The following is a 26,748-nucleotide window of genomic DNA, read 5'->3' on the forward strand; positions in this document are numbered from 1 at the left end:
CCCACCTGCTGCTGTGCCAACCTGGAGGGTCTCTCCAGTACCCGGGTTCTAATCCTGCCTAATCCACCACCCAGCGCCTGGTGTGGGCTGGAAGCACCGTCCTGTGCAGGCAGGTCTCACCCAGGGCCCGGCCCTCCCTGAGCCCTGGTGCCCGAGGGCAGGGGCCAGCTGGGTTTTCAAAAGGACTTTCCCAGGTATGAAAAAGGCCAGGCAGGGGCCGTGTCCCCTGGGGCTCCCCCAGGCCTCACAGTTAGTTACCCCAGAAGGAGCCCCAAGCGTGCGATGGGAGCATCCTAGAGAGGGGAGGGGCCCGCGGTCGGGGTTGGGGAACTGGCTCAGCACTGGAGACCCTCTTGTACAGTTTGAATTTTTTGCTCTGGGTGTGAAGCCCTTACAACAAACAAAATAAGAAATTGAAGAAACAGACAGAGGGGCTGTCCTCAAGCTGAAGGGGGAGGACAGCGCAGGGGTTCTGGCGGCCTCATGCAGCAGCAGCAGCCCCTCCCACCCTGAAATGTCTCCATGCCTTGAAGTCTCTGGGTCAGTCCTCACAGCAGAGATGGGTCCCAGTGAGCATCTGAGGCTCAGAGAGGTTGAGCAACATGTGCGAGGCCACACAGCAAGAGCCGGGAGGTCCCAGGGACACGGCCTTGCAGCAATGTCCTCCCTTCCAGGAGTCAGACATTTGCTCCTGCCCTGGCCGGAGCCAAGGGCACAGCCACAGCCACAGACGTGGCCCCAGGTGGCAACCTTCCACAGCCCTGGACCCCAACCTTGACCTCAGCCTGCAGGCATGCAAGGACAGGTTCTCTGCAACCAAGCCCATGGGCCTTTATTAAGGGCCTACTGTGTGTTGGGGTTGCTGCCCCAGGACCCCTATGAACATGGGGAGCTGTTCCCCCCTCCAAGCTTCATCTCTTGGGGCTCCCAGGACCTCACACCTCTGACCCTAATTCTACTCGGAACATTTCCTCTCAGCCTTTTTGGGGCCCTCCTGAGAGCCTGCTTCATGCTGGGTGCGGGGGACACCACGGACAGGACCTGGCTCAGCTCGTGGAGGGGGCAAGCAGGGAAGGCTTCCTGGAGGAAGAAGTGCCTGAGTGAAGGTTAAGGGGTGGGTCGGAATATTGGGAGGGGGTCTGATGGGCCATCTGCATGCTGTTCCACATCACAGAGCGCAGCCTGCCGGGCGGTGGGAGCTGGGCAGGAGTCCTGGAGGGAGCCAGGGAGGGCTGGAAAGGGCAGAGGGGCATCGTCCGACCTGAGTTAGGGTTCAGAAGGGGCCGTGACTGGACCGGGTGTGTGTGAGGAGTGCCCCCCGGGCACCACTGCCCAGCATGGGACACAACAGGGTCCTCCTGGATCCTACAGCTGCCCGGGGCCCCAGAACAGCAGCACACCAAGAGCGGTGAGCAGCGTCAGGGTGACAATGGCCGGCTGCAGGGCGTGGGCCCCGCTGGCGTTGCACAGGTCAGTAGAGCAGCATGTGACGTTTTTCTCGCCCACGTCGTAGTTCTCTGAGTCCTCCACACAGTGCGAGCTGCAGCCCTTGCTGATGAAGGTCAGGAGATCAGCAGCACCTGGGCGAGGCATGGGGACCACTGGGCGAGGGCCGGGCCCTGGATACTCACCCACCAAATATAGACGGGAAGCTGGGCATCTATATTTATGTGTGGACAGGAGAACAAGTGGGCAGGTGGGCAGGTGGACAGAAGGATGAACAGTCCAGCGTAGAGACCTAATCCCAGGCCCTTTGAATCCCTGCCAGTGGAGGGAAGGTGCAGGGCTTCTAGGGGATGGTGCAGGGGGCAGGGCAGGGGCACAGGGAGGCCTGCGGGGACAGCAGGGCCACTTACGGATGCGCTCAGTCCAGCACTGGGTCTCAGAGTGGCTGCAGTTCTGCACGTGCTGGCAGTGCTGGTTGCTGACCTCGACCTGGCAGGAGTAACACTGCAGGGCGGTGCCTGCAAGGTGGGGGTGGGGTGGAGCTCAGAGGCTGCCCCGCCTGCCCTCCCGCGCTGCGGGGGTGTGGGGGGAACCTCTTTTTCTCATAGGTCACACAGAGTAGAGAGCACTGTCTGGTGCACAAGCACCACAAACTGGGGGCCCCTCACAGGGAGGGCGCCACGCCCACCCCCTTGCCTCTAAGGCCCTGTTATGATGCCCACACTCCTGAGAGGGACGCACACCAGGCAGGTGAGGGCAGGATGGACAGGACCCTTCACACTCCCTCTCAGCCTCCCCCTCCCCCCGACCCGGAGCTGTGAGCCCGTAGGTGCGCCCCTGGCCCGGCCCTGCTCTGTCCCTGGGGGCAGTGGCCCCAGCTGTCATGAGGATTAGGTCTCCTCTGGGTAAAACGATGAAGCTGGGATCCACGTCACCCCAGTGCCAACAGGTTCCCCGCGGCCAGCCTGTGCTCGGGCACCACACACGCCGGCCGACCCGTGTGTCCTCGGGCACCACCACGATCCCTGCTTCCCAGAAGAGGGAGCTGAGGCTCTGAGGCCTTTACTGATCACCCGGGGCCCTGGGCCGGGAGAGTCCCTACCAGGCCCGAGTCCAGACTGGAGCAGTGCAGGCCCACAGCCTCCCCCTGCTGCCCACATCAGAAGCCGGGGCTGGGCCTGGGCAGAAGGATCTCTTCCTTCCGTCCCTCTGTGGCCCTTCTTCACTTGAGGCCCTTTGCCCCTGTGCCCCTCACCCACTCCACAGGCTCTCTGCGCATCCCTCCAGCAGCCAGGCCAGCCCCACGGCGCTGGAGGAGAGACCCCCGCGCTGCCCGGCCTGCTCCCGCCTCGGGGGACAGCTAGGAGATGACCCGGTATCCTCGCTGCACTAAGAGCTGCCCCAGGGGGAGCTGGGTGGGGTCAAAGCCCCTTCTCCGCACCCCTGCCTCGTGTCCTTCTGCCCAGCCTGCCCCCTCCTTCCTCTCTGCCCCTCTGGCCTTCCTCGATCATCCCCCCTTCCCCCCCCCCCGGCCCTGCTCCCCCCACACTGCCCTGTGGCCCCCTGCGGTCTCACCTGGCTGCAGGGCCAAGACAGCGGCTAGCAGGGCAAGGAGGACAGCCTTCATGGTGGCGGGTGGGCAGCAGGGAGCAGACCTTGGGCGGCTTTATATGGTTCTGCTGGCTGGGGTGGGGGGGTGGCCGCCCACAGTCAACACCAGTAGCTTCCTGGCTGCAGGGCCCCAGGGCGGGGCAGGTCCCAATCTCCAGCCCCCAAACGGCTGCACCCTCCCGCTCCCTTTGGCCTTCTTTCTGCTTCGGGAAGGCAGAGCCTGCCCGGGGCAGGGGCCATTTCTCAGCCGCCCCAGGACGGGGCCCCAGACCACTTCTCCACCACCTCAGAGGGGCGGCAAGGCCAGAGAAAGGAGAGCGTATTCCCCAGATTCACTCACTCCTGTCTTTGACCCAGGTTGAGGGCCCCTCTCTCGGCCCCACTGTGCTCTGTGTGGGAGCCATGCTGACCCCTGTGGCTGAATCCCACTGGGGTGACAGGCCTTGATCAGACGGCACAATCAGCAGGAAGGAAATGTGGGCTGCAGAGAGGGGGCCTGGTGGGGACCTTCTGGGGAGGCTGCCAGGTCGCACGGGTGTGGAGCACAGCGTACGGGCCGGAGCTGCGGGCCTTACCCTCATGACCTCACTCAAAACCCCGCCACACTGTGGCACTTTAGCTGCAAGGGAGTCCTGGAAATGCCGCGTCAGTGGCCTCTGCGGGACGAGGAGGTGACAAGAGCTCAGCACTGGGCCAGATATTTTCCATCCAGACCCAGGCCCCCTCTCCACCCTGTTTGTGTCCTGGGTCCCATAAGGATCCTATAAAGGCTTCCACTGGCCAAGACCTGAGGGTGAGATGCTCAGCAGTCAGGCCACTTGTTCTGCCGCACCTGACGCCTGGGCCACCATGGCGGCAGCTGCATCCATGTCACCAGCCTTCTCCCATCACAGCAGCTCCAGCCAGCCTCTGGGACTGGCCCTTCCCCTCATTCCTCTGCACCAGGGAGGGCCGGTGGCTCCTGGCTGCTGCTGCCCTCTCAGCCTGACCCTCCCTTTGTGCCCAGTCTCCCTGGGACCCCTTGGAGTGTCGACCAGGTGGTGGCAGGCACAGGCTGCACCCACTGCCTGCTGGCCCCAGGGTGTGTCTGGGGGCGACGAGCTCCTCCTACAGGGGGAGAGGGCCTCTCATTTCCTCAGGTCTTCCTGGCCCTGTGGATGGCCTCGTGGAGCACATCTCACTCCCCTCCTTGGTTTACCCCCCAGAAAAGGGCCCAGGGCACGTCGGGGGTGGAAAGGATGTTGCCGGGCGCAACATCCTTAGGGGAAGGGGCTCCGTGGGCCGCAGGGAAGGCTGAGGGGCAGCGGATGCCTCACAGTGGGGGCAGCCCGGGAGCAGGGTGACAGGGCGGTGTGGGCCAGGGGTGCCCTGAGACCCGGCCCTCCCGGGATTCACAGCACTCCTGGGGTCTACCCCGACCCCAGCCCCCCAGCTCCCCCCAGGCCGGGCTCTGTCCCTTGGAGCCTGGGGCCCAGAGAGGGAGGAACTTGCTCAAGGTCACACAGAGGTGAGCGTGTCCCCTGCACCGGCGCACCTTCCTTGCCCACGCTACGTGCCTGGTACTTTCTCTCCGAACATGCCCCCCCCGCCCCCCGCCCCCTCAGCTCAGCTGCCTCACGTGGGATGTAAAATGTATGTGCCTTCACTGTTCCCTTGTGGGGCTGCCCGTCTGCGCAGTTCACGGGGAGCTGCGGTGCCCTGGGCTGGGACCTTTCTTATCTGTTTTGTGTTCAAGGCACCCAGCACCTAGCACCAGCCTGAAGCACTCATTCTTCAAATATTGACACTTGCCCGTGTGTTCGCTGATGTGATTTGATATGAAGTGGTTGCTGTAAGGCAGTGGTTCTCAGATGGGGGCGTTTCCGTGGCCCAGGGGACGTTTGGTGGGGCCTGAAGACATTTTCAGTCGCCCGAATGGGGGCGCTCCTGGCGTCCAGGGGTGCATCCGAGAACGCTTGTCCACACCCTGCCGTGCGCAGCACAGCACGACAGAGTCCTCGGCTGACGCAGGCAGGACCCGCCGGGAGCCCCGGCGTGGCGCCGCTTTGCTGGGGTTGGGACCCGCCACTCTCCCTTACGGTGTTTCCCTCTGTGGTGGGAATCTCTGCTGTATTTTGGAGGCACGTAATTTGTCTGGTTGCACAGATTCACAGCCAGAGAGGAATTTGCCAGGATGAATCCCACCTGGACTCGGCCACGTCTGATGTAGGGAGGGTCTGGAGGAGACTTTGGGCTTTAGGGGTTAGTGCGGACGCTGTAATGAGTTAAGACTCCTGGGCTTATTGGGATGACGGGAATGCACCGTGCCTGTGAGAAGGACGTGAATTTCGAGGGCCAAGGGCGCAGTGCTATAGGCTGAACTGTGTCCTCCGCTAATTCATGTTAGAGCCCTAACCCCCAGCCTGACGGTTTTCAGAGAGGGGGCCTCAGGGTTGGATGAGGTCATGAGGTTGGGGCCCTCACGATGGGATTCGGTGACCTGAGAAGATGTGGCGCCAGCTCTCTCTACCACGCGAGGATACAGTACGAGGGAACCACCTGCAAACCAGGAATAGAGTCCCCACCAGAACCTGCCCGCCCAGGAACGCTGATCTCAGACTGCTGCGCTCCAGAACTGGAAGAGAAAAAAGTCTCTTGTTTACGTCCCCCAGACTGGTATTTTGTTATGGCAGCCCAAGCTGACCGAGATAGATGACCTAATGGACATGCCTCAAATATAGAAGACCACAGCTGTGATGCCCTGTGGACAGTTATTAAACTCCACTCCTAATAACAGTTTGAGCTCTGACCTGGGCCCCAAACTGAGCTCTCACTGGGGTCAAAGTCTGAGCGCCGACCCTGGGCCAATGCTGAGCGCCATCCCGTCACTCATGCACTGGGCATGCAGTGAGCCTCAGTGGAGCCTGGATCCTTCGGTGGGATCCAGCTTTCCGGGAAGGCCTGTGGGGCTTTCCCGTGACTGCCTGCGGTCCCTCCACACAGGAATGGGGTCGAGGTGTGGCTTCGATGTGACTTCCCCTTAGCCCCCTTCCTTTCCTCTGCTCTGCGGCCACCTCCTAGGACTCCAGATTTTCCTGTTCTCTCGTGGCCCTCCACCTGCCCACCCAAACCGGTTGGGTTCCCTGGAAACCCTGCCTGTTCACATAGCTCAGAGATTTCCCTGATCTTGTCAGTGTGAAGCTGGGGCTGCTAGGACTGGTGGGGCTGGGCACTGCGGGGAGGCAGGCTGTGTAGGTTAGACCCACCTCACAGGGGTTCCTTACCAACGGGCCGCTGCCACCTCCTGGGGCTGCCACGTGGTTCCACACTTTCATGGACATCAGATTTGGATGAATTCATTATTTTATGCAGAATTAATAAAAAAAATAAAGATGGGGTATACTGCAAAACTGCAACTGAATTCTCTTCCACATTTGTAGACATTTTCCTTTAGAAAAATGCATGTATCACCAGGAGGGTAACTGGTGCACTGCCAGATCCCTGACAGATTGGGGAGAGCGTCCACAGTGCCGGGCTCCCCATTATAGGTTCTCAAAGTTAAAGCCGTGTGCTGCAAGCTCCGACTCTCTGCGTGAAAACTGCACGTAGGAGCGACCGTGTGGAATGCGTGTGTGAGGGTGTGTTCCTGGGTGAGCAGTGCACGTGGAGGGCGTGTGTAAGTGCGTGTCCCACAGCTGAGTGTGCGTGCAGGACACTGAGACGCCGTCCACCTGATCGGTGCGCCAGCCCCACACCCTCTGTCCTGGGCTCAGGGGTCTCTGTCCCCAGAGAGCCCTGGTCGCAGAGGTGCCCCTCCTGTGTGTTCCCGAGTCCTCAGGGCCTCGGTGCCTCTCAGGACTGAGCCCCTAGCCGGCCCCCCTTCTCCTGTCCACTCCTACTTCCCCGAGCGAAGTCGGGGAGCCAGGAGCTCCGGCCACACCCCCAGCCCCCAAGTAAAGTCCCCTCTGCTGTGAGAAACCCTCGCCCTGGCTCTCGGGGGACCGGACGTCTCTCCACCCGAGGGTCTGGAACCTGGGCTGGGTGCCCAGCATGGCGCAGGCCAAGGGCCATGGGCAGAGGGGCCGCAGCACTCAGGAGCCCCGTGGGCTTGGAAGACAGTGAGAGCAGGACCTCGCCAGGCCTGGTGGCCCAGGAGGACCTTTCTGGGACACGTGGGATGCCACTTGAGGGGGCGGTGAGGGGGCGTCTGCCCAGCCAGACCCTCTCCAAGGCCTTTGGGCTGTGGACAGTCTGGCTTGGTGGGGGGCCTGACCCTGTGCATTGGGGAGATACTTGGGGGAGGGGGCCCTCCATGCCAGGCTTCATGTGACACCAGGGGATGGTCTTCCTTCTCCTTGTCTCTTCCCGACCCCTTCCTCTCTGCCTGAGTGGACTCAGTCCTGGAGACGAGGCCCGAGGCTCCCAGTGTGATCGTGGGAGCATCGGCCCCAGCAGGTTCTGACGGGAGCAAGAGATCCGGTTCCCACAAGGTGGCAGCAGAGTGCCATGCGGGGATGAAGCCGGCCTTCCTGGGGTCAACCTCACCATCCCCGGAGACCCCGCTGGCTAAGGGCCCTCCAGTCCGCCGGGGGCAAGGGCAGAAGCCAGGGCCAGGGGAGGCAACAGCGGGTTCAGGGCGGCCTGGGGGGAGCGAGCAGAGGCCAGACGCTGCCTGCATGTGGAGGGCAGAGCGTGGGGGTGGGGGGACAGAGAGTCAGGGACGACTCCGCGTTTTTGGCCGGAGCGATGGAGACGTGGAGCTGCCACTCACCGCGGTGGGTGGTGTGAAGCTGGAGCCCGGCCAGGGGAGGGGTGCGAGCGCAGGTGTAGAAATGCCGGCTCGAGGGTTAGAAGGCTACGTACGTCGGGACGCTGGGTAGGGCACAGGCGGCTAGAGTTTGCGGGAGGGGTCCTGGCAGGAGGCATAAATTTGGGAGCTGCCTGCCTTTGCTGGTAGGCACAGCAGGAGACTGGAGGAGATCCCAGGAGGGGGCGTGGACAGAGAGGAGAGAGCCGAGGGGTGAAGCTGGCCCGTTGGGAATCAGCAGGGGAGGGTGAGGAAGGAGGGCCAGGGGTGGTCGCGTCCTGGGAGCCAAGGGAAGAAGGTGAACGAAGAGGGAGAGAACTATTCAAATCTATCCTAGCTCCCTGTTGCTGCTGCTACACATGACCATAAACTGGGCTTAAAACAACACACAGGGCTTCCCTGGTGGCGCAGTGGTTGAGAGTCCGCCTGCCGATGCAGGGGACACGGGTTCGTGCCCCGGTCCGGGAAGATCCCACATGCCGCGGAGCGGCTGGGCGCGTGAGCCATGGCCGCTGAGCCTGCGCGTCCGGAGCCTGTGCTCCGCATCGGGAGAGGCCACAACAGTGAGAGGCCCCCGTATCGCAAAAAAACCCCCAAAACCCCCACACATTTATCATCTTACAGTTCTGGAGGTCAGAAGTCTGACGCGAGCCTTACGGAGCTAAAAATCAAGGTGTCCACAGAGCTGGTTCCTTCTGCAGGCTCTTTTCCTTCTGCAGGCTCTTTTCCGTCTCCTGCAGGCCCTGCATTCCTTGGCTGGTGGCCCCTTCCTCCATCTTCTAGGCGCACACTCCATCCTGCGGCTGCTGTCGCATCTCTTTTTCTCCCTCTGCCTGCATCCTCACATCCTTCTCCGGCTCTGTGCCTCCTTCCTCCCTCTTATGAGGACCCTGTGATGACACCGGGCCCATCCTCATAATCGGGATAATCTCCCATCTCAAAAATCGTAACGCAATTGCATCTGCAAAGTCCCTGATGCCATGTGAGGTGACCCAGTCACCGGTTCTGGGGATTCGAGCTTGGACGTCCTCTGCCCCCCCATGCAAAATACATTCACCCCATCCGAAGGTCCCCCAAATCTCAACTCATTACAGCATCAACTCAAGTCTGAATGTCATCCAAGTCTCCCCAGCTCAGAAATTTCAAATCTCATCATCCAAATCATCTAAATTAGGGGTGGATGAGGCCAGAGAGGAGGAAAACAGCGTTGGCCGGTGGACTTCGCAAAGGGAGGGGCTCAAGCACTGCCCTCCTTCATCAGAAACGTCCCGACTCGAGGCCTCCCGGCTGGGGGCGCCGGGCCCACCCTGCCCTGCTGCCACCCCTGCCCAGGACAAGAGGCCCCGCCTTTTCGGCCCAGAGATGCACCCATCTCCGAATCCGAGCCTACGGTCACCGCGCGCCCGCCGCTACCCGCGGAGACACAGAAACGCCGAGTCCCCCGGGCCGCCTAGAGCGTCCCGGAAGTGGCTGGGGGAAGGCGGAGCGGCGCGGACCGGCGGGGGGCGGGGCGCTTCCGGCCGGCGGTGGCGGCTCGGGGTCCGCACGTGAGTGGCGTTCAGGCTTCGCAGGTGAGTGGAGTTCAGGCTTGCGGGGGTGCCGGGCGGGGCCCGGGGCCGAGCTGCTGGTGCGGAGCCTCCCCCGGGCCCCCGAAATCGAGCTGGTCTCTCCGCAGCCTCCCTCCGAGCCTGGCCGGGGCTTCCCCCCGAGGAAGGACCAGCCCTCGAGGTCCCTTCGCCAGGAAGGAGCCGGCCTGAGACCTGGCTGCTTTCTTTTCTTTTTGGTTTTTGCTTTTCTGCCCCAAACGTGGCCTCCGGCGTTAGAAACTCTGTCAAAGCAAGCCTCTCCCCTAACCCGAGCCGTCCCCCTGCTTCGGGCTGCCCACGGCCCCGCACCTGCGCCCACGAAGGAGGGGTCTGCGTGGGTAACTAACTGCCCGCCTCCCGTCTCTGCAGGGTGCGCACCCCCATGTCCGCCCCTGACCCAGGACCCCTCCCCATACCCTCTTGCCCCTCAAGACTTAATCCAGCCCTTCCTCGGGCCGGAACACTTGTGTCCGGAGTATTTTTCTGATAGTCGCCCCGCTCCCCACACACGCCCTTGCACACTACTGGCTACTGCCGAGGAAACGTGGTTTCTCACATCCTCCTCCTAAATTCCTCAAGCTCTCCTCTAAGGAAGAGCGTCTCCCCGCCTACAGGAAGGGGTAGAATGCAGGTGGTGCCCCACTCTTCTCTCTCCTGCCCCAACTCTGCCCCTGTGGCCCAAGAGGGTATCAGTGGCAAGGCTTCAAACCGTTTTAATTTTTTGGCCGTGTTGTTTCCTTTTGGTTTAAGAAATTGTTTCAGAAGCAATATCTGAATTTCACTTTTAAAGGAAGTTTTTGTCTCTCCAGCGGGACCAGTGTTTCCATCTCCCTTGTATCAGGCTCAGACGTGAGGAAGCGTCCACAGTGAGCCCGTGTCTGGCGCTGAGCCTCCTCCCGGTGCCACGTCTGGCCCTTCCTCCTGCCTTTTGTGCTTGGAGTCAGTCCCTCGCAAGTGACCGGGGGTCCCCTATTTCCTCCTGGTTTTTATGGTGGTTTTATATTAAATGTTTCCTTAAGGATGGATTATGGCCTTTAGTTCCCTCTGCTCTCCACAGGGCCAAGCAGTGCACAATCACACTGTCCCGCAGTAAATATTGCGTTAGCTGAAAAGGTCGTTCGGGATTTTCCCTAGCATCTTATGGAAAAGCCTGAACAAACTTTATAGCCAACCCAATAGGATGAAAATAGGTCCCAGCAGGCTCGGCACCCGCACTTTGCAGACCAGGAGACTGACTCAGAAGGGTTAAAGGACGTACCTTGGGCTGGCTGCTGACCTGCCTAGGATTTGTCTTTGGGACTCTTGCTACATCTGAATAAACTTCATTTCTGTTGAGCGGTGGTCTCAAGGGGCTACCATTTTATGTTGCACACGTGAGTAGTCCTGTGGCCTCACCCGTGGCGTGAAGTTGGACAGAGCCGAGTGTGAGGGTTTGGGAGGGAGGTGAGGTGGGAGTTGCTGCCTTTCCACGCTGGGACCTGGCGACGGATGCTGTCAGCTGCCTGTGGTGCTGCCTCGGTGACCGGGCGAGAGGGAAGCCAGGGGACACAGCTGGCCGGGAGGGAGAAGACAGGACTCGTGACAGACACGCCACACGGCCCGAGCAGACCAGCCAGGGCTGGTCAGTGTGGGGATAACAGCTCTTCACTCCTCAGGGGCTGGAAGGAGTTGGCATTTTACCAGGTGACACGTGACAGGGCTGTGATTCTCACAGGCTGCCTAGGTCAGCCAGGACCATCTGCTAAGTCCTACATGTCTGCTCCACGGAGCAGGGAGGGGTGGGGGGCGTTTGGGGAAGTCGTCATAAAGGGATGGACATGACCAGCTGGAAGGGACCGTAATGACCCAGATCTTTATGGGAATGAAAGGTAGGTGATGATGAAAGACAAGTTAGACCAGAGCTGTGGGCTTTATATAAGGCACTTTTCTTTATGTTCTCTTACTAGCTTTAACCAAAGACGTGTATGTCAACTTAAACACGAAGTTTACTCCTTACAAGGTTACATAACTGATGCAGGAAGACCACCCTGCTCCCAGCGGGGCCAAAAGACAGTTCTCGTATTTTTGTTTCCAGCATGAATTAGTAATTTATTCATAGAGTGTTCTTGATCAACGAGTATTCAGGAAGCCTGCTCTGACCTGGCCCTTTCCAGTGTCCTGTGTGTGTGTAAGGGAGGGAGGGTGCGTGTGAGTGTTGTTTGCACGCTCACGTGTGACTGTGCGTCCAGAGGCATCCTTGGCGTCTGAGCATGTCGCTGTGGGGACCAGTAGCTGAGAGACTGGCAGCCCCTCTGGGAGGAGCCCGAGGCCTACCAAGGCCTGGTTTTCTAGAAGCAGTTTGGGGCCTGCTGTCAAAGAGAGGGTTTGAGGGGACCTTGTTTCAGAAGAGGTTTGCAGGTTCCTCAGCCCCGGAAGTCTAGAGGAATCCCTGCCCCCTGCAGCACCTCCATCCCCTGCCTTGGCCGCCCTCAAAGGAACAAGGGCTTTGTGAAGGTGGATAGGTCAGGTGGGCCGAGAGCAGCTACAGCGGGAAGGTTGGTTCTGGAGGTGGGACGTGGCTCTGAGGTCGCCCAGCGCCTATGGCTTCCTTGCTTCGTCCAGTGGCATCGCCCTTGGCGTTTTCCCGGGAGGCCAGGTTGCTTCCAAGAGAGCCACTTTCAATTTGGAGCCGTAGCGAGCGACTCAGAGGTCACTGTGGAAGCTGAGAAGTGCCAGTGTGCCCAGCGCGCCAGGCAGCCCCCCTCCGCCGGGCAGGCCTCTTCCCTGTGCCACCTGCCGGCCAGCTCGCGTGTTCATCGCCTCCACGACACCGCCGCCTGCCGCTCCCCAGCACGTCGAAAGTAGCGGATGTGCCTACGGTGGTCGAGGCACGGGCTCCGTAACGTTTTTCTTTCTTCCCCCTTTTGCTTTCCAGCTGCTAAAGCACGATGTGCGTGAGAGAGGCACCCACGGCTCAGACGGTGAAATCTCGATTTGCCGGAAACCAGCTCCCGGGGCCCCTTTACCTTCCGGTCCGTGTTTGAGGGGAGAAGCTGCCACCGTCCCTGCAGAGAAGGCTGGAGGTTCCAACCGTGGAAGCCTCGGGCGGCTGACACTCGTCCCCCCTGCAGAGAGGGCCGGGAAGCTGCCCGAGCCGAGAAGGGGCCTTGGCTCGTGGCGGCCCGCATCGGCAGGACGCCAGTGGGCGAGGGAGGTGGGAGGGGAGGGAGGCTTGGAAAGGCCTCCAGTACTGGCTCAGGTGCGACCCCTGTCGGCCGGGACGAGCCCCCTCCTCATGGCCTCCAAGCCGGCTGCCGGGAGGACCCCGGGGGAGAAGCGCAAGAGGGTGGTGCTGACCCTGAAGGAGAAGATGGACATCTGCCGGCGCCTGGAGAAGGGGGAGAGCAGGAAGGCGCTGATGCAGGAGTACAACGTGGGCATGTCCACCCTGTACGACATCAGGGCCCACAAGGCCCAGCTGCTCCGCTTCTTCGCCAGCTCCGACTCGGACAAGGCCCTGGCGCACCGGCGCACGCTGCACACGCCCAAGCTTGAGCGCCTGGACCGCGTGCTGTACGAGTGGTTCCTGGTGAAGCGCGCCGAGGGCGTGCCCGTCTCGGGCCCCACGCTCATTGAAAAGGCCAAGGACTTCTACGAGCAGATGCAGCTGACCGAGCCCTGCGTGTTTTCTGGCGGCTGGCTCTGGCGTTTTAAGGCCAGACACGGCATCAAGAAGCTGGACGCGTCCAGCGAGAAACAGGCGGCCGACCACCAGGCTGCAGAGCAGTTCTGTGGCTTCTTCCGGAGCTTAACCGCCGAGCACGGCCTGTCCCCCGAGCAGGTGTACAACGCCGATGAGACCGGCCTCTTCTGGCGCAGCTCGCCCAGTCCCAGCCCGGAGGGCGGGGCGGTGCCCGGCCCCAAGCAGAACAAGGACAGGCTGAGCGTCCTCATGTGCGCCAACGCCACGGGCTCCCACAGGATCAAACCCTTGGTGGTCGGGAAATGCGGCGGCCCCAAGGCGGTCCAGGGCATCCAGCACCTGCCTGTCGCGTACAAGGCCCAAGGTAACGCGTGGGTGGACAAGGAGATTTTTACTGACTGGTTCCATCACATCTTTGTGCCTGCGGTGAAGGAGCATTTCCGAGCCGTGGCTCTGCCCGAAGACAGCAAGGCCATCCTCCTGCTGGACGGCTCCCGCGCCCACCCGCGGGAGGCCGACTTAGTTTCGGAGAACATTTTCACCATCTTCCTGCCCGCCAGCGTCACCTCCCTGATCCAGCCCATGGACCAGGGCATTCGCAGGGATTTCATGAGGAACTTCGTCACCCCTCGCGGCACGCTGCAGGCCTTCACCCCCCGATGCAGCGTGCACGATGCCGTGCTCGACGTGGCCTGCGCCTGGAACGCGGTGCCGGGCGCCGTCTTTAGCCGGGCCTGGAGGAAGCTGTGGCCCGAGGTCACGCTCGTCGAAGGCTCGTCTTCAGAGGAGGAGCCCGAGCGCCTCAGGACGAAGCCTCCCGACCAGACCTTCGTGCACATCCCCGGGCTCGGGGGAGGCGCCCCGGCCCGCCTTGGGAGCGCGGCCACGGGGAGTCCCGAGCTGGCCGAGGCGGGGGTGGGTGACGAGGCGGCCTGGGAGCAGGCGGCTGCATCCTTCGACGCCGTGGTGCGCTTTGCGGAGGGGCAGCCCTGCTTCTCGGCCCAGGAGGTGGGCCAGCTGCGCGCGCTGCGCTCCGTGTTCGGCAGGCGGCAGCAGGCGCAGCAGTGCAGGGCCCTCAGGGCCGCAGTCAAGCTCGAGGCGCCCTGGGAGCACGCTGGGCCTCGCGGCGCCCCGCCTCGCTCCCCTCTGCCCGGCTCGTCCACAGCGGGTGAGGCCTGAGGCAGCGGGGCCCGACCTGCGGTCTCAGGGGTCACGTCCCTCAGGACGGCCCGCCCCGTCCGGGTTTTGCCGTGTGGCCTGTCGTGCCACATGGGTGCCAGTGGGTCTTCCTGAAGGGCCCACCCAGACCCAAAACGTACCGGAGCCTCCGGTGGCCGGAAGCCAGCCTCGTGTTTTCTGGCTGAGCCTTGCTGTGTCCGAGGGTGGAGATGTCTCTCTGTCCAGGTGGGGAAGAGCCGCCTTCAGCCGACCAGTGGCGGTACCCGCTGCCACTTGACTGGGCTGGTACTTCCTGTGGCCCACCGCTCCCCTTCTCCAGGACTCAGTCTGCTGGTCTGGGGGCCGGCCCTGAGTCGGGCAGTTCACTGAGGGCGGGACTCAATAGAATAAGAGTCGGTGTGGCCCTGCCTGTGGCTCTGCAGGCCACACGTCCCCCTTCAGTCGTGAGCTCACGTAGCAGCACGAGTTTCTCCATGCTGCCAGCACATCCCGCCTCTCAGGCTCAGACCCCAAGATGCAGCAGGCTGCGCGCCTACTTGATGTGGTAGAAGTGCTCCGTTAAAGCCAGCAGGAGCGGGCGGCTGGGCCCGTCACCCCAACGTGGGGCCACAGGGCACTGCCAGTGTGTCGAGCATCTTGGCTCCGAGTCCAACCTACAGGCCTCATCCCCCATAATTTCACCTTTACAGCCCCTGCATTAATAAACTTTGACCAGATGTTCAGAAATTAGCCTTAGGCGATATAACAAAAACAGTAAAGCTCGCCGCTGAGCTGTCTAGCAGGATTTGAACTCCTGTTTTGAGCTGTGGAAAGCTGGCTGTGCTGGTGGTCTCGCAAAGGCCGGTCGCGGGGTGGCGCGGCTGTGTTTCCTGTGTTGCAGCTGATTCCCACGTTCTGCCACGTCGCTCATCAGCACAGCCGTAGGACGGAGCCCCTTATCGGCCGCGGTCGCCCTCTTCGAATGTGCGTGAAATGGGTGAGCTTTTCTGTGCTCTTTTCACTGCTTCGCCTTCAGTTGCATCCCCTTCTTGGGTAGCTGAATCGGCACATAGTTTTCATTCCTGTGTTTGTTGCGTGCCGAGAGCCCCCCGTGAGAGCCGAGGAGAGCTGAGGGCTTGCTTCGCAGTCGGCTCTGGTGTTTCTACATCTTTCCCAGCAGTGCGGCGGCAGTCACGGCCGGCCCGGCGCTGCTCTAGTGCGGTGGCAGTCACGGCCGGCCCGGCGCTGCTCTGTGGACCGTGCGTTTCCTGCTTCAAATGCGGGTATGAAGATTGTGAAACAAGCACAGATCGTTTTCACAGTGTCGTTGCTGATTCTTTGGGCCAGATTGCCTCCTGCTGTGTTGTCACATCGGTTTCCTTCCCGTGTTTGGGGCGACATCTGTGCAGCATGTACTTCTGTGCCACTTTTGGACTCCTGTGTGTCCCCTGTGCGGTTGAATTGCAGCTGCTTGAGGTGTTGACAGGGTTAGATGTCAGGGGCGGCAGCGTGGAGATGGACAGACACGCGGAGAAGCTCCCTCCCCACTGTCAGCCCCTCGACCCCAGCCCAGTGGTTCTGGAGTAGCGGGACTGTGCTGGGGGGGGACGGCCCCCCGTAGGTGCTCTGTCCCCACCAGACTGTAGACCCCAGGCCAGACTCCTGTCCTGCCGTCACAACCTGCCCCCGTCCTGGCTGTGTTGTGGCCGATCAATGAGCACTCGTCGCGGACCGGCTGAGGGAGTCTGTTCTCCTTCCAGGACCAGACACGCCCCCTGTGCTGCGTTGTTCTTCGGGGGCAGGACTCGGCCCTGCCTGCTTCCCTCTCCCCTAACGAGCCGGCACGCCCCCTCCTCATGGCCTCAGTGCTGGAGATCCTGGGCGGTGCGAGGTTTCTCGGGGTGCAGACTGAGGGGCACGTGCCCGGGGAGGACCGGAGCCCGGCGGCGCCCAGCTACCCATGGGTGCCCCCGCCTCTGCCCCGCCCCTGAGTGCCCACCCCTGGGGCTTTGCTCTTCACTCACCATCCAGTTTCTGAGAGCCTCAAGGGGTCAGAATGTTCTGGTCTCAGAATCTTTCCTAAACAGTCTTAGGGGGCCCCACTGGACTGGGTGCGAAATCGGAGCCGGGTGGGAAGGCCTCCTCATCTGCCCGTGCATCGGCCCCTCTGTCTCCTCTCCTGAAGCCCCCGGGGGCAGTGGGGTCTCCGTCCTGCTGGCAGAGCCTCTTCCAGGCCCCCTGCTCACCCTGCAGGGGCAGCGAGCTCAGGCACAGCGGGAGTGGTGCACACTCCTCCCACCCCAGGCAGGCAGCACCGGTGCCCTGGGATAAGCCCAGGAGTCGTCCCTGTCGGGACTCGGCGGGCCCCTTCCGGTCTGTTTGCCCACCTTGACCTTCCCCCTTCTCGGTGGTCAAAACGACTTGGCAGACCCCGAGCTGGGAGGAAGCTGCCTGCGGCCGCACCGTGTCCTCAGCCTCTCCTTCCCTCTGCGCGAGGAATCGGGGCGTCCCCGGAGCTGGACGGGCAGCAGGTGCCACCCCTGCCTGTGGTGGATAAGGGACCGTTCCTGGGCACTGCCCGCAGTGCCGGGATCCAGGGAGAGGAGACCAGAGTCTGCTGGGAGGCCTGGGGCCCCCGACTCAGGACAGGCAGCCTCCGCCGGGGTTGCCCCTTGCCTGAGCCTGGCCGAGCAAAGGCTGGACTCGCAGGTTGTAGATGGAACTCAGGCATCTGCCAGGGGCTGGGTGGGTCGGTGGTCCTTCACAGTCTCTTTTGCTTTGGATCCGCTGCCTGCAGTGCCTGCTCCCCAGTGCTGGGGGGTCTGCAGGCGCCCCAGGTTAGACCCACGGTGTGGGAGGTCCTGGAGGTCCTCCAGTTGGGGAAGGCTGAGCCTGCGTAGGGGTCTGGGGTGAACTGCCCCGCCTCACCAGTGTTTCCTGCGGGCGGGGGGAGGCAGCTGAGGCCCTGCCCTGGGCGTGTCCACGTGGTAGCACTCACACCTCTGGTGAGCCAGGTGGTGGGGTAGGGGGGATTGGAGGGTGGGTGGGTGGAGGGCAGATGAATGAAGAAAGGAAGGCAGGCAGTTGCAGCCTCTGCTTGGACCTTTTTGGGCCAGGATTACCCAGGTCGGAAGGCAGAGCCCTTTGGAGGCAGCTCGGGGCCACCGTAGCCAGATGTTTCTGGAGGGATGGAGGTCGGCGGCAGGGACACACGCTGCTTCTGTTCCTGGGAGGCTGTGGCACAGGGGCAGCAGCATTTTGGGCAGACAGGACCTGCCTGGGCAGCCCCAGGAAGGAGGCATCCGCAGGCACCAGCGTCAGTGGGTTTTCTTGGTTCGTAAACGTGCTTCTGTTTCATCCACGTGTAGCGTTGCTCAGCGCCTGCTGCGTGCTGGGCATTGGGCTCAGCTTGAGGCCAGAGGGTGGTCAGACAAAGTCCCTGTCCTGCTTCCAGGGAACACAGGTCTCCCGAGAAGGGCTGCGGGGGCGGCCGCCCCGTCCGGCAGTTGCTTTCCCAGGTTGCAGCCGCCGTGTCCGTGAGGACGCGGGGCACGTTGCTGAGGGGAGCCCAGGTTGTGTGTGAGGGTGCTTCACCTGCGTGGCAGGCCCGGGAGGCCTGGATTGCTGCCCCTTCCACCTACCACTCAGCTCCGGAAGCAGGGCTGTCACTCACCCCCAGCCCCAGAACTGTGCGCAGAGGTTCTTCCCGGGGAGGAGCGGACCGTGGGACAGAGCTCCTGGCCCCTCTGCTAAGGAGCTGACTTGGTTTGCTGCAGAGTGTGGAGAAGTGCAAGCCTGAGGCTGCTCTCAGAAACCGGACGTCGTGGAGAAAGGCCAGTGGGAGGAGGTTGATGGACGTACTGGTGATGCAGGCTGAACTGCAGGCTGTCTGTGGGTCGGGGAAAAAGTCTCCAGCGCTGAGCTCAGCATCGATTCCTCAAAGGAGCCAAATTTGACCGGATTGGTCTGAGAAGCAGCGTACACCCAGGGCGTTGTTAAAAACAACAGAGCAGCCGGCCAGCTGTGAGTGGAACTTAACAGCTGGCTGTGGGCAGGGGCCACACAGAGCTTTGGCAAAACCACTGCCATGGGGTGGGAGGTGGGCGGAGTGGGGGCCTGCTGGAGGCCGCACCCCTGAGAAGGAGCATGGGGGCTCCGTCAGGGGCTGCAGGGGAGGCACTGAGGTGACCCAGCCAGCCAAACATGAAGCAAGCAGATCACAAGTCCCAGTTTGGGGTGACCAGTACCCGGAGCTGGTAGATATATGTCCTAAAAGGATCCGTTTCCAACCAAACATTATGAACATGCAAAGAAACAGGAAAATACGGCCACATACCATATTGTTACCAAAAAGCAGGCAACGGACACTGCCTCAGGGAGTGAGATGTTGGATTTAACAGGAAAAGACTTCCAATTGGCCTTTACAAATGTGGTCAGAGAACAAAAGGAAACCATGATTAAAGAAGTAAAGGGGGAAAAAAGAAAGGAAGGTATCAAGTAGAGAGTATCTATAAAAAGATTATAAACAAAAAGTTACTTTAAAAAACCTGGAGGGACTTCCCTGACGGTCCAGTGGTTAGGACTCCACGCTTCCACTGCAGGGGGCACGGGTTCGATCCTTGGTCGGGGAGCTAAGATCCCACATGCCGCGGGGCGTGGTCAAAAAACAAACACACCCTGCTTCTGTGACCATCTTATTTTTATTTTTTTGCAGTACGCGGGCCTCTCACTGTTGTGGCCTCTACCGTTGCGGAGCACAGGCTCTGGACGCGCAGGCTCTGGACGCGCAGGCTCAGCGGCCATGGCTCACGGGCCCAGCCGCTCCGCGGCATATGGGATCTTCCTGGACCAGGGCACGAACCTGTGTCCCCTGCATCAGCAGGCAGACTCCCAACCACTGCGCCACCAGGGAAGCCCTTCTGTGACCATCTTAAAGGAAACTCAGCTATCTTAATTAAGAATAGACAGACGACACCTTAATACAAGTATTAAAAAAAAAACAAAAAAAAAAACATTCCTCTTAAAAAAAAAAAAAAAACATGGAAATTCCAGAGTTGAAAAGTACAACAGATGAAAAATTCACTGGAAGGGCTGTACAGTAGATGTGAACTAACAGAAGAATTAGCGATCTTGATAGCGCTCGAGATTGATAGATTATTCCATTCAAAGAACAGGATGGAAAGAACGAAGAAGATGGATGGTCTCAGAGCCACGTGGGACAGTCTCACCCACTGCCCAGAAAGGAAGACCGAGGCGGGAGTAGCAGCCTGGTCCTCCGTCGTGGTTGGAGGTCGTGCCGCTGGGACCTCAGCCCTCCAGAGCCACCGCTGCTGCCTGCCGCCTCTCCTACCCAACCGGGCCTACGGGGGGCACAGGCCTTCGCGGGTGGACGTGGGGCCTGTCCCTGTGACGGCCCCATTTCACGGAGGGGTCCTGAGGCCTGCCCCAGACCGCAGACTTCCTGCTGTGTGACGCCCGGTCAGTGTGGCCACCGCTGTGGACTTTGGGCAGGAGGGGATTCTTGGGCAGTGCCGGAAGGGTGGGCTGGATACCCCAGGCTCAGTGGGGGAATGGCCACATCCCTCTGACACGTGCGCAGGCACAAGAAGCCCATCGCTACCGCAAAAAAAAAAAAAAAAAGGCAAGAAACAATCAGGCAAAAATAATTGGGCTTCCCTGGTGGCGCAGTGGTTGGGAGTCCGCCTGCCGATGCAGGGGACACGGGTTCGTGCCCCGGTCCGGGAGGATACCACATGCCGCGGAGCGGCTGGGCCCGTGAGCCATGGCCACTGAGCCTGCACGTCCGGAGCCCGTGCTCTGCAACGGAAGAGGCCACAGCAGTGAGAGGCCCGCGTACAGCAAAAAAAAAAAAAAAAAAAAAAAGCCCATCACGCTGGCCAGGGCCCAGGAACTGGGCTCTGGAAGCGAGTCCTGCTTCTTGTCGTGAGCAGCCCCAGTGAGAAGAGGAGCCAGAGGCCCAGCGGGGTGGGGGCCCCAGCGTAGCTCCTGGGGTCTGGGTTTTACTGGCTGCCCCCAGCCCCTGGCAGAAGCCAGGCTGTGAGGTGTGGTTGTCACCCCTCTGACACAGCCTCTCCAGGGATGGTCTTCCAGCCTGGGGCCAAGGAGTGTGTGGATGTGGAAACTGCAGGGGGTTGTGGCACCCTCACAGACCCTTCCAGACCAGGGGCCTGGTCACACGCTGAGCCCTTTGTTCTGTCTTCAGGGTCTGCACAGTGCCCTCTGCTGGGCTCATGAGGGAGTGTAGGTGGCCCCAGCCTAGAGGCTTGAAGGAGCTGGAAGGTTCCTGATCAGCCAGGACTCAGGGATCTGCTGTGCTTGGCCTGGGTGAACCCTGACCCTGGTCCCACGCTGAGCCTGGCCCTGGTCCCACGCTGAGCCTGGCCCTGGTCGCACGCTGAGCCCTGGCCCTGGTCCTGGTCCCACGCTGAGCCCTGGCCCTGGTCCTGGTCCCATGCTGAGCCCTGACCCTGGTCCCACTCTGAGCCCTGGTCCTGGTCACACGCTGAGCCCTGGCCCTGGTCCCACTCTGAGCCCTGACCCTGGTCCCACGCTGAGCCCTGACCCTGGTCCCACACTGAGCCCTGGCCCTGGGCCTGGTCCCACGCTGAGCCCTCAGCCTGGCCCCCATGTTCCCTTAGCTCATAAGGAGGGCAAAACCAGGGAGCCTGGAGCCCTGTGTAGGTTTCACTCCTCTCCTGGGGGAAGGCAAGAGCCTTTGCTGACCTCCTCCCTCCTCCCCCACATGTGACTCAGTGCTCTCTGTGGTCACAACACTCCCCCTCCTCCGCCTCCGCCCCAACTCCAGGTGCAGTGCGGTTCCAGGCCCTGGGTGACAGTGTCCCGGGGGTGGAGAGTGACTGTGAAGCTGACTCACTGCACGGCGGGGGAGGTGTGAGCGTCAGAGCTGGGCTCGCCCAAACGCAGACCCCAGCTGGTCCAGGCGGCTCCTGCGGGAGCATCAGGGCTGCGCCAGGCCCTGGTCATCGGGTGGGCAGGCGCACACAGGGCCCAGAGCCGAGACCCTTCCAGCCAGCCCCATTCGCAGAGACCATGGGGCTTGGGTGCCCAGCAGCCAGCTGCCCTGCCTCTGCCCCTCCGTCTCCAGGGACCTGGGCTCTGGCCCCTCCCAGTCACGAACTGGGGCCAGTGGCCTCTGGCTGCAGAAGTCAGGCTGTAGGCTTTGCGGTGGGGAGGGCCCCAGAGAGCCCGCCGGGGGCATCCTGCAGGGGCGGGGAACCTCCTTCTCTGTCCAGCCTGGCCCTGTGCTCACTCAGACACAGGTCCCACCTCCACAGGCCCGCAGACAGACACCGGTGGAGCCCAGGGGCTGGGAGTCACAGGCTGAGAGAGCTTCCCAGGGGGACAGTGGGAGGCCAGAAGAGGCCTGTGAGAGCAAAAGACCAGTGTCCTGGAGGGGGTGGGACCTTCCTGTTGGGGGCCCCTCTGCCAGGCTGTGGTGTCCCGACTGCAGTGGGGAACCTCTGAAGGTGGGGATTGGGGGACAGAGGTGTGAAGAGTGAGGGGCTGGGGAGTGGGTGATGGGCAGGCCCTGCGCCCTTGTTCTCCAAGGCTTCGGTGTGAGCTCAGGCCTCCAGACACCGAGACACTGGCCACCACGAGAGTGGGCAGGGCCTCACTGCAGTGGAGAAGATGGACACCGGCTTTTATGTCTGGACCTGGCATGAGCGGGGGCCTGTGCCCGGCCTTCCCGCATCCCTGCAGTTCCCCAACAAGGCCTGGAGGTGGCCCTGCTCCCCACTTCCAGATCAGGACCCCACGGAGCAAGGGTGAGGTGGCCCTGGGTCCAGGTCCCGACCCTGTATCCTCCAGGCTCGCTCTCCATCTCTCCGCCACAAGCAGCGTACCCGCAGCCTGGCCAACAGCTATGGGAGGCTGAGGCCCCACTGGCAGCAGACGGAGAAACGGAACAGGAGGGCGAGAGAGGGTGGGGGGTAGGGGGCAGCCGGAAGAGGGGTCTAAGGAGGGATCTGTTAGCTTAGGGAGCAGCTTGGGCCCCAGGATGCTCCTCTGAGAAGGGGGCTCAGCTGCGGTTTCCAGCGAGTGGGCATCTGTTCCCTCATTTTATTAATAACGCAGAACAGTGATGTCACTGGGCTCTCCGTGAGCCAGCCACTCCACTGACCGATTCTTCCTAATTGCGAAAAAGGAGTCTAGGTGTCCTCGGGAGGCTCTGCAGCGGATTCCACGAGGCCTTGAGTTGCCGCCGTCCACTAGACGCGGGCGTCTGGGCTGCCCCGCCATCCTAGAAGGGGGGCCCAGCCAGCAGGCGCGGTGACCTCGGCATTGAGGCTCAGGCCTGGTGGTCCTGGGCCTCCAGAGAGATACTGCTGGGCACCAGGCTGGCAAAGCAGCCTGGGCCGGGGGTGGGCAGCTGCTGCTACACCCCAGCTGGAGACCTGGATGAGACCATGGGGCGGCAGCTAAGGGTGAGAGCTTGCGGCGCCGGCTGGCCCGGTTCAGTGCCCGTCTCCTTGCCTCCCGCGGCCCTGCTGTCGCCTCCACCCCAAGCAGCACTGGTCCTCGTTCAGTGGTTTGTCACTGAGAGGACTGAAGGTCGGACGTCAGAACACAAAATGGGTATTTCCGCAAACGCTTCGAAGTTCACCACCCACCTCAGCTCTGGTTCTCACAGGAAGGGACTTTCTTCTTTAGTGACAGAAAGGTCCTCCCAGCTTGTTTGCAAGAACGGGGGCTGGAAGCCACACTCTGTTGAGGACAAGCACAGTGCTCCCCGCACCCTGCCCCGGGTCCGTGCGCGGCCCACGCTGCAGTTGCATCTGATCCGTCCAACAAAGCGGAATCTTCCAGACACTTGACGACAGGGCCTCATCCGACCACTGGGTCACAGCTGTCATCCCATGATTCAGACACCTCTTGGAGACCCTTCTGGGGGGCTGGAGATGGGGCCACCTGGACAGACAGCCGCCCACTGCCCCCAGAGGGCAAAGTTGTCCTTATAGGAAGCAACGGTCTGGAGTTGGATGGTGAACTCCTTTTCTCCAATTAGGAAGGTGGGTTCAAGTGCGTGGCCACAAGAGCACGACTGGAACTTGAGCCCAGATCTGCCTCCCTCAAGGCCCTCACTCTTCATCAGTGACGTGCACCGCCAGCCAGAGGGCAGGCGGGTCAGGGTGGTCGTGTGGATGGTGAAGGTGGTGATAGTGATGTCGATGGCTGTGCTGGGAATGACGGTGGGGTGCGGTGGTTACGGAGGGTGGAGAGGAGATGGTGGGACACGGTGACAGTGGTGATGGTTGTATGTACTGTGCGCAGTGGAGGTGGTGGCTTTGACGGTGGTGACAGGAGTGATGGGGGGTGGAGAGGACGGTGGGGCTGGGGACGGTTGATGGTGGAGGTCACGGTTATGATGGGGGGTGTGGTAGAGGTGACAGTAATAGTGGATGAGGACGAGGATGATGGCGATGGGGGTGCTATGGTCTGGATGTTCGTTTAACTGCTGAAATCCTAACCCCTAAGGTGATGGTACTTGGAGGTGGGGCTTTGAGAGGTGGTCAGGTTATGAGGGTGGAGCCTTGCTTTGGGTTAATGCCCTTAAAAAAGAGACCCCAGAGAGCCCCCTCGCCCCTTCCATCACCTGAGGACACAGTGAGGTCTGCAGTCCACAACCAAGAAGAGGGCTTTCACCAGAACCCTACCACCCTGGCACCCTGACCTTGGATTTCCAGCCTCCAGGACGGTGCGAAGTCAGTTTCTGTTGTTCGCGAGCCCCCCCGGCGGTGGTATTCTGTTCGGAGCAGCCCGGGTGGAGGCAGGCGGGGATGAAGGTGGCATGGTGGCAAGGGTGCCGGTGCTGAAAGCGGGGCAGTGAGAAGCTCGTGTGATGGTGGTCGTGGTGGTTTTAACAGTGGTGGTGATGTTGGGGATGGTGGGTGCTGTGGATTGGATTGTGTCCCCCTGCCCAGAGTCATGTGACGAAGCCCTAACCCCCGCAGGACAGTGTTTGGAGATAGGGCGTTGAGGAGGTGATTATGGTGAGAGGAGGTCATGAGAGTGGGGCCCTAATCTGATAGGACTAATGCCTGTATCCGAAGAGGGTGATCACTCTCAGTTTCTCTCTTTCTCGCAAGCCAAGAAAAGGCCCTGTGAGAACACTTCGAGAACACAGCCATCTACTAGCCAAGAGAGCTCTCTCCAGAAACCTAATGGGCTGCCACCCGTATATTGGACCTCCCAGCCTCCAGAACTGTGAGAAATAAATGTCTGTTGTTTAAGCCACCCAGTCTGTGGTATTTTGTTGCAGGGTTCTGAGCTGACTGAGACAGTGGGGATGGTGAGGGTGATGGTGGTGATGGAGGTGGTGATGATGATGGTGATAATGTGGTGGTGATGGTGGAAATGATGATGACAGTGGTGATGATGAGGGTCATGGTGGTGATGATGGTGGTGATGGTGATGATGGTGGTGATGACAGTGGTGATGATGGTGGTGATGGTGGTGATGATGAGGGTGATGATGGTGATGATGGTGGTGATGACGGTGGTGATGGTGGAAATGATGACAGTGGTGATGATGAGGGTCATGGTGGTGATGATGGTGGTGGTGATGGTGGTGATGGTGATGATGGTGGTGATGATGATGACAGTGGTGATGAGGGTGGTGATGATGATGGTTATGATGATGGTGATGATGAGGGTGATGATGTTGGTCATGGTGGTGATGACGGTGGTGATGATGATGACAGTGGTGATGATGGTGGTGATGACGGTGATGACAGTGGTGATGATGAGGGTGATGATGGTGGTGATGATGATGGTTATGATGATGGTGATGATGAGGGTGATGATGTTGGTCATGGTGGTGATGACAGTGGTGATGATGGTGGTGATGACGGTGATGACAGTGGTGATGATGATGATGGTGGTGATGACGGTGTGACAGTGGGCATGATGATGGTGATGGTGATGATGATGGTGATGACGGTGGTGATGATGGTGGTGATGATGGTGGTGGAGGGGGTGGCGGTGGCCATGGAGGAAGTGGTGTGACAACGATTACACAACTTGCAAGTGGGACACTCAGAATTCAGAGCCTGGACTGTGGGCCATGGGTGTCACTTGAGTGCCTCTTGCTGAGGGTGGCGTGGGGGAACACAGGTGGCACGTGAGCCTGCAGGCCTGCCTGGGACGGCCCTCCAGGATACCACCTCCCGCCTCCCCAGGCTCACTCTCATCTTGCCAGGGGAGACACCTAGATCCTGTGGGCTCCTGACGTGGCATTTTACGTTTATTTAGAAAAATGCGGCGCCTGCCCAGTTCGGCGAATGTGGCTTCCTCGTGCGGTGCTTAGGCTGTAAATGGAGGGCCCATTTCCACTTGGCTGCCCCCGGCAGGGGCTGGGGTAGCAGGAGATGGACGGCTCCCCAAGCTGCCCCTGCCCATGGAAGCGGGTGGTAGGCGGTAAGTTGCTGGGTGACGGGCCGGCTCGGATAGGTCCTGGGGCCGAGCTGGGCTGGGAGGAGGGCCTGGGAGGGAGGGCAGCGTGTGGGAGTCCTGACTCTGCAGGGGAGGGGAGAGGCCAGTGTCTAGGGGTGTCTCAACTCCTCCCCGAGGCTCCCCAGTCTCTGCCCCAACCTGGTGTGAGGGAGCCAAGCCCCCAAGCCCCACCTGTTGGGGGTACACAGGGCCCTGGGGACAGCCTAGTTCTGGGATGGGCGGTGCCGTCAGGGCGGAGAGCGCGGAGCAGCCCCCAGTCGGTCTCAGTGTCCCCCACCCTCTCCAGGAGGAGGGGTGTTTGGGGCCGTTACCGGAGTGGACCTGCGGGCCTGCGGACGCCTGCTCGGGGCTGGGCCGGGGGTCTGTGGAAAGGCCCCCGTTTCTCAGCGCAGGGCCCTGAAACCTCACCCCGACCTCCGGGCTGGGGCTCAGACCTCTGCCCCCAGAGGCCGCATCCGGGCCTCCCCGCCAGCTCTCCTCTCTGCCCTGTGGTTTGCCCCGCAGCCCTAGAGGCAGTGCACACCGGAGGGCCTGGCCTCCTTCTGGGTGGACAAGGACAGGGCCGACAAAGACCACCGTCTGCAGGAGGGCTGAGGGGCCGAGCCAGTGGGCACCAGGCCTGGATTCAGAGACCGGACAGAGGGAGAGAACGAGGGAGGGGTGGTGGGAGAGCACCAGGCTGGGACCCAGGCAGGAGGGGAGCAGAGGGCAGGGGCGGCCGTGGGTCTGGGCGAGTGGGCCGTGGCGGGGAGGGCCCTGGAGCCCACCCCTGCCTCCGCCCGAAACCCGAGGGGTCCCAGAGGCTCCTCACCTCCAGCTGAGGGCCAAGGGCGGCACCTCCAGGGAGGACACCTGTCCATAGGGCAGTCATGGGCCGGCGCCAGCACGGGGCGGGGCGAGCCTGCTTCCAGAGCTGGTGGGCAGCGCCGACCCCCAGGACGGCTGGCTCTACCCTTCCTCGCTCTGAGGCCCAACCCGGCCTGA

The 26,748-nt window shown here is 61.5% G+C and overlaps 2 protein-coding genes across 2 annotated transcripts; one reads left to right on the forward strand and one right to left on the reverse strand.

Moving 5' to 3' along the window:
• Positions 1 to 1,365: 1,365 nt before the first annotated feature.
• PSCA (prostate stem cell antigen) lies at positions 1,366 to 3,073 on the reverse strand (the record flags this gene model as incomplete). Its single annotated transcript, XM_079901701.1, has 3 exons — positions 1,366 to 1,580; positions 1,857 to 1,964; positions 3,022 to 3,073. The coding sequence occupies 3 exons, from the start codon at positions 3,071 to 3,073 to the stop codon at positions 1,366 to 1,368; spliced, it is 375 nt and encodes a 124-aa protein (XP_079757827.1).
• A 6,299-nt stretch (positions 3,074 to 9,372) lies between these two features.
• On the forward strand, positions 9,373 to 17,256 carry JRK (Jrk helix-turn-helix protein). The gene is made up of 2 exons (XM_079902175.1): positions 9,373 to 9,414; positions 12,344 to 17,256. The coding sequence occupies exon 2, from the start codon at positions 12,704 to 12,706 to the stop codon at positions 14,288 to 14,290; it is 1,587 nt and encodes a 528-aa protein (XP_079758301.1). The 5' UTR covers positions 9,373 to 9,414; positions 12,344 to 12,703; the 3' UTR covers positions 14,291 to 17,256.
• Positions 17,257 to 26,748: the final 9,492 nt, after the last annotated feature.

The sequence above is a fragment of the Stenella coeruleoalba genome (genome assembly GCF_951394435.1).
Source record: "Stenella coeruleoalba genome assembly, chromosome: 17".
NCBI classification, from domain to species: domain Eukaryota; kingdom Metazoa; phylum Chordata; class Mammalia; order Artiodactyla; family Delphinidae; genus Stenella; species Stenella coeruleoalba.

Excerpts from the sequence above, each read along its gene's own strand:
- JRK (XM_079902175.1), top strand. The coding sequence starts at position 12,704 with ATGGCCTCCAAGCCGGCTGCCGGGAGGACCCCGGGGGAGAAGCGCAAG.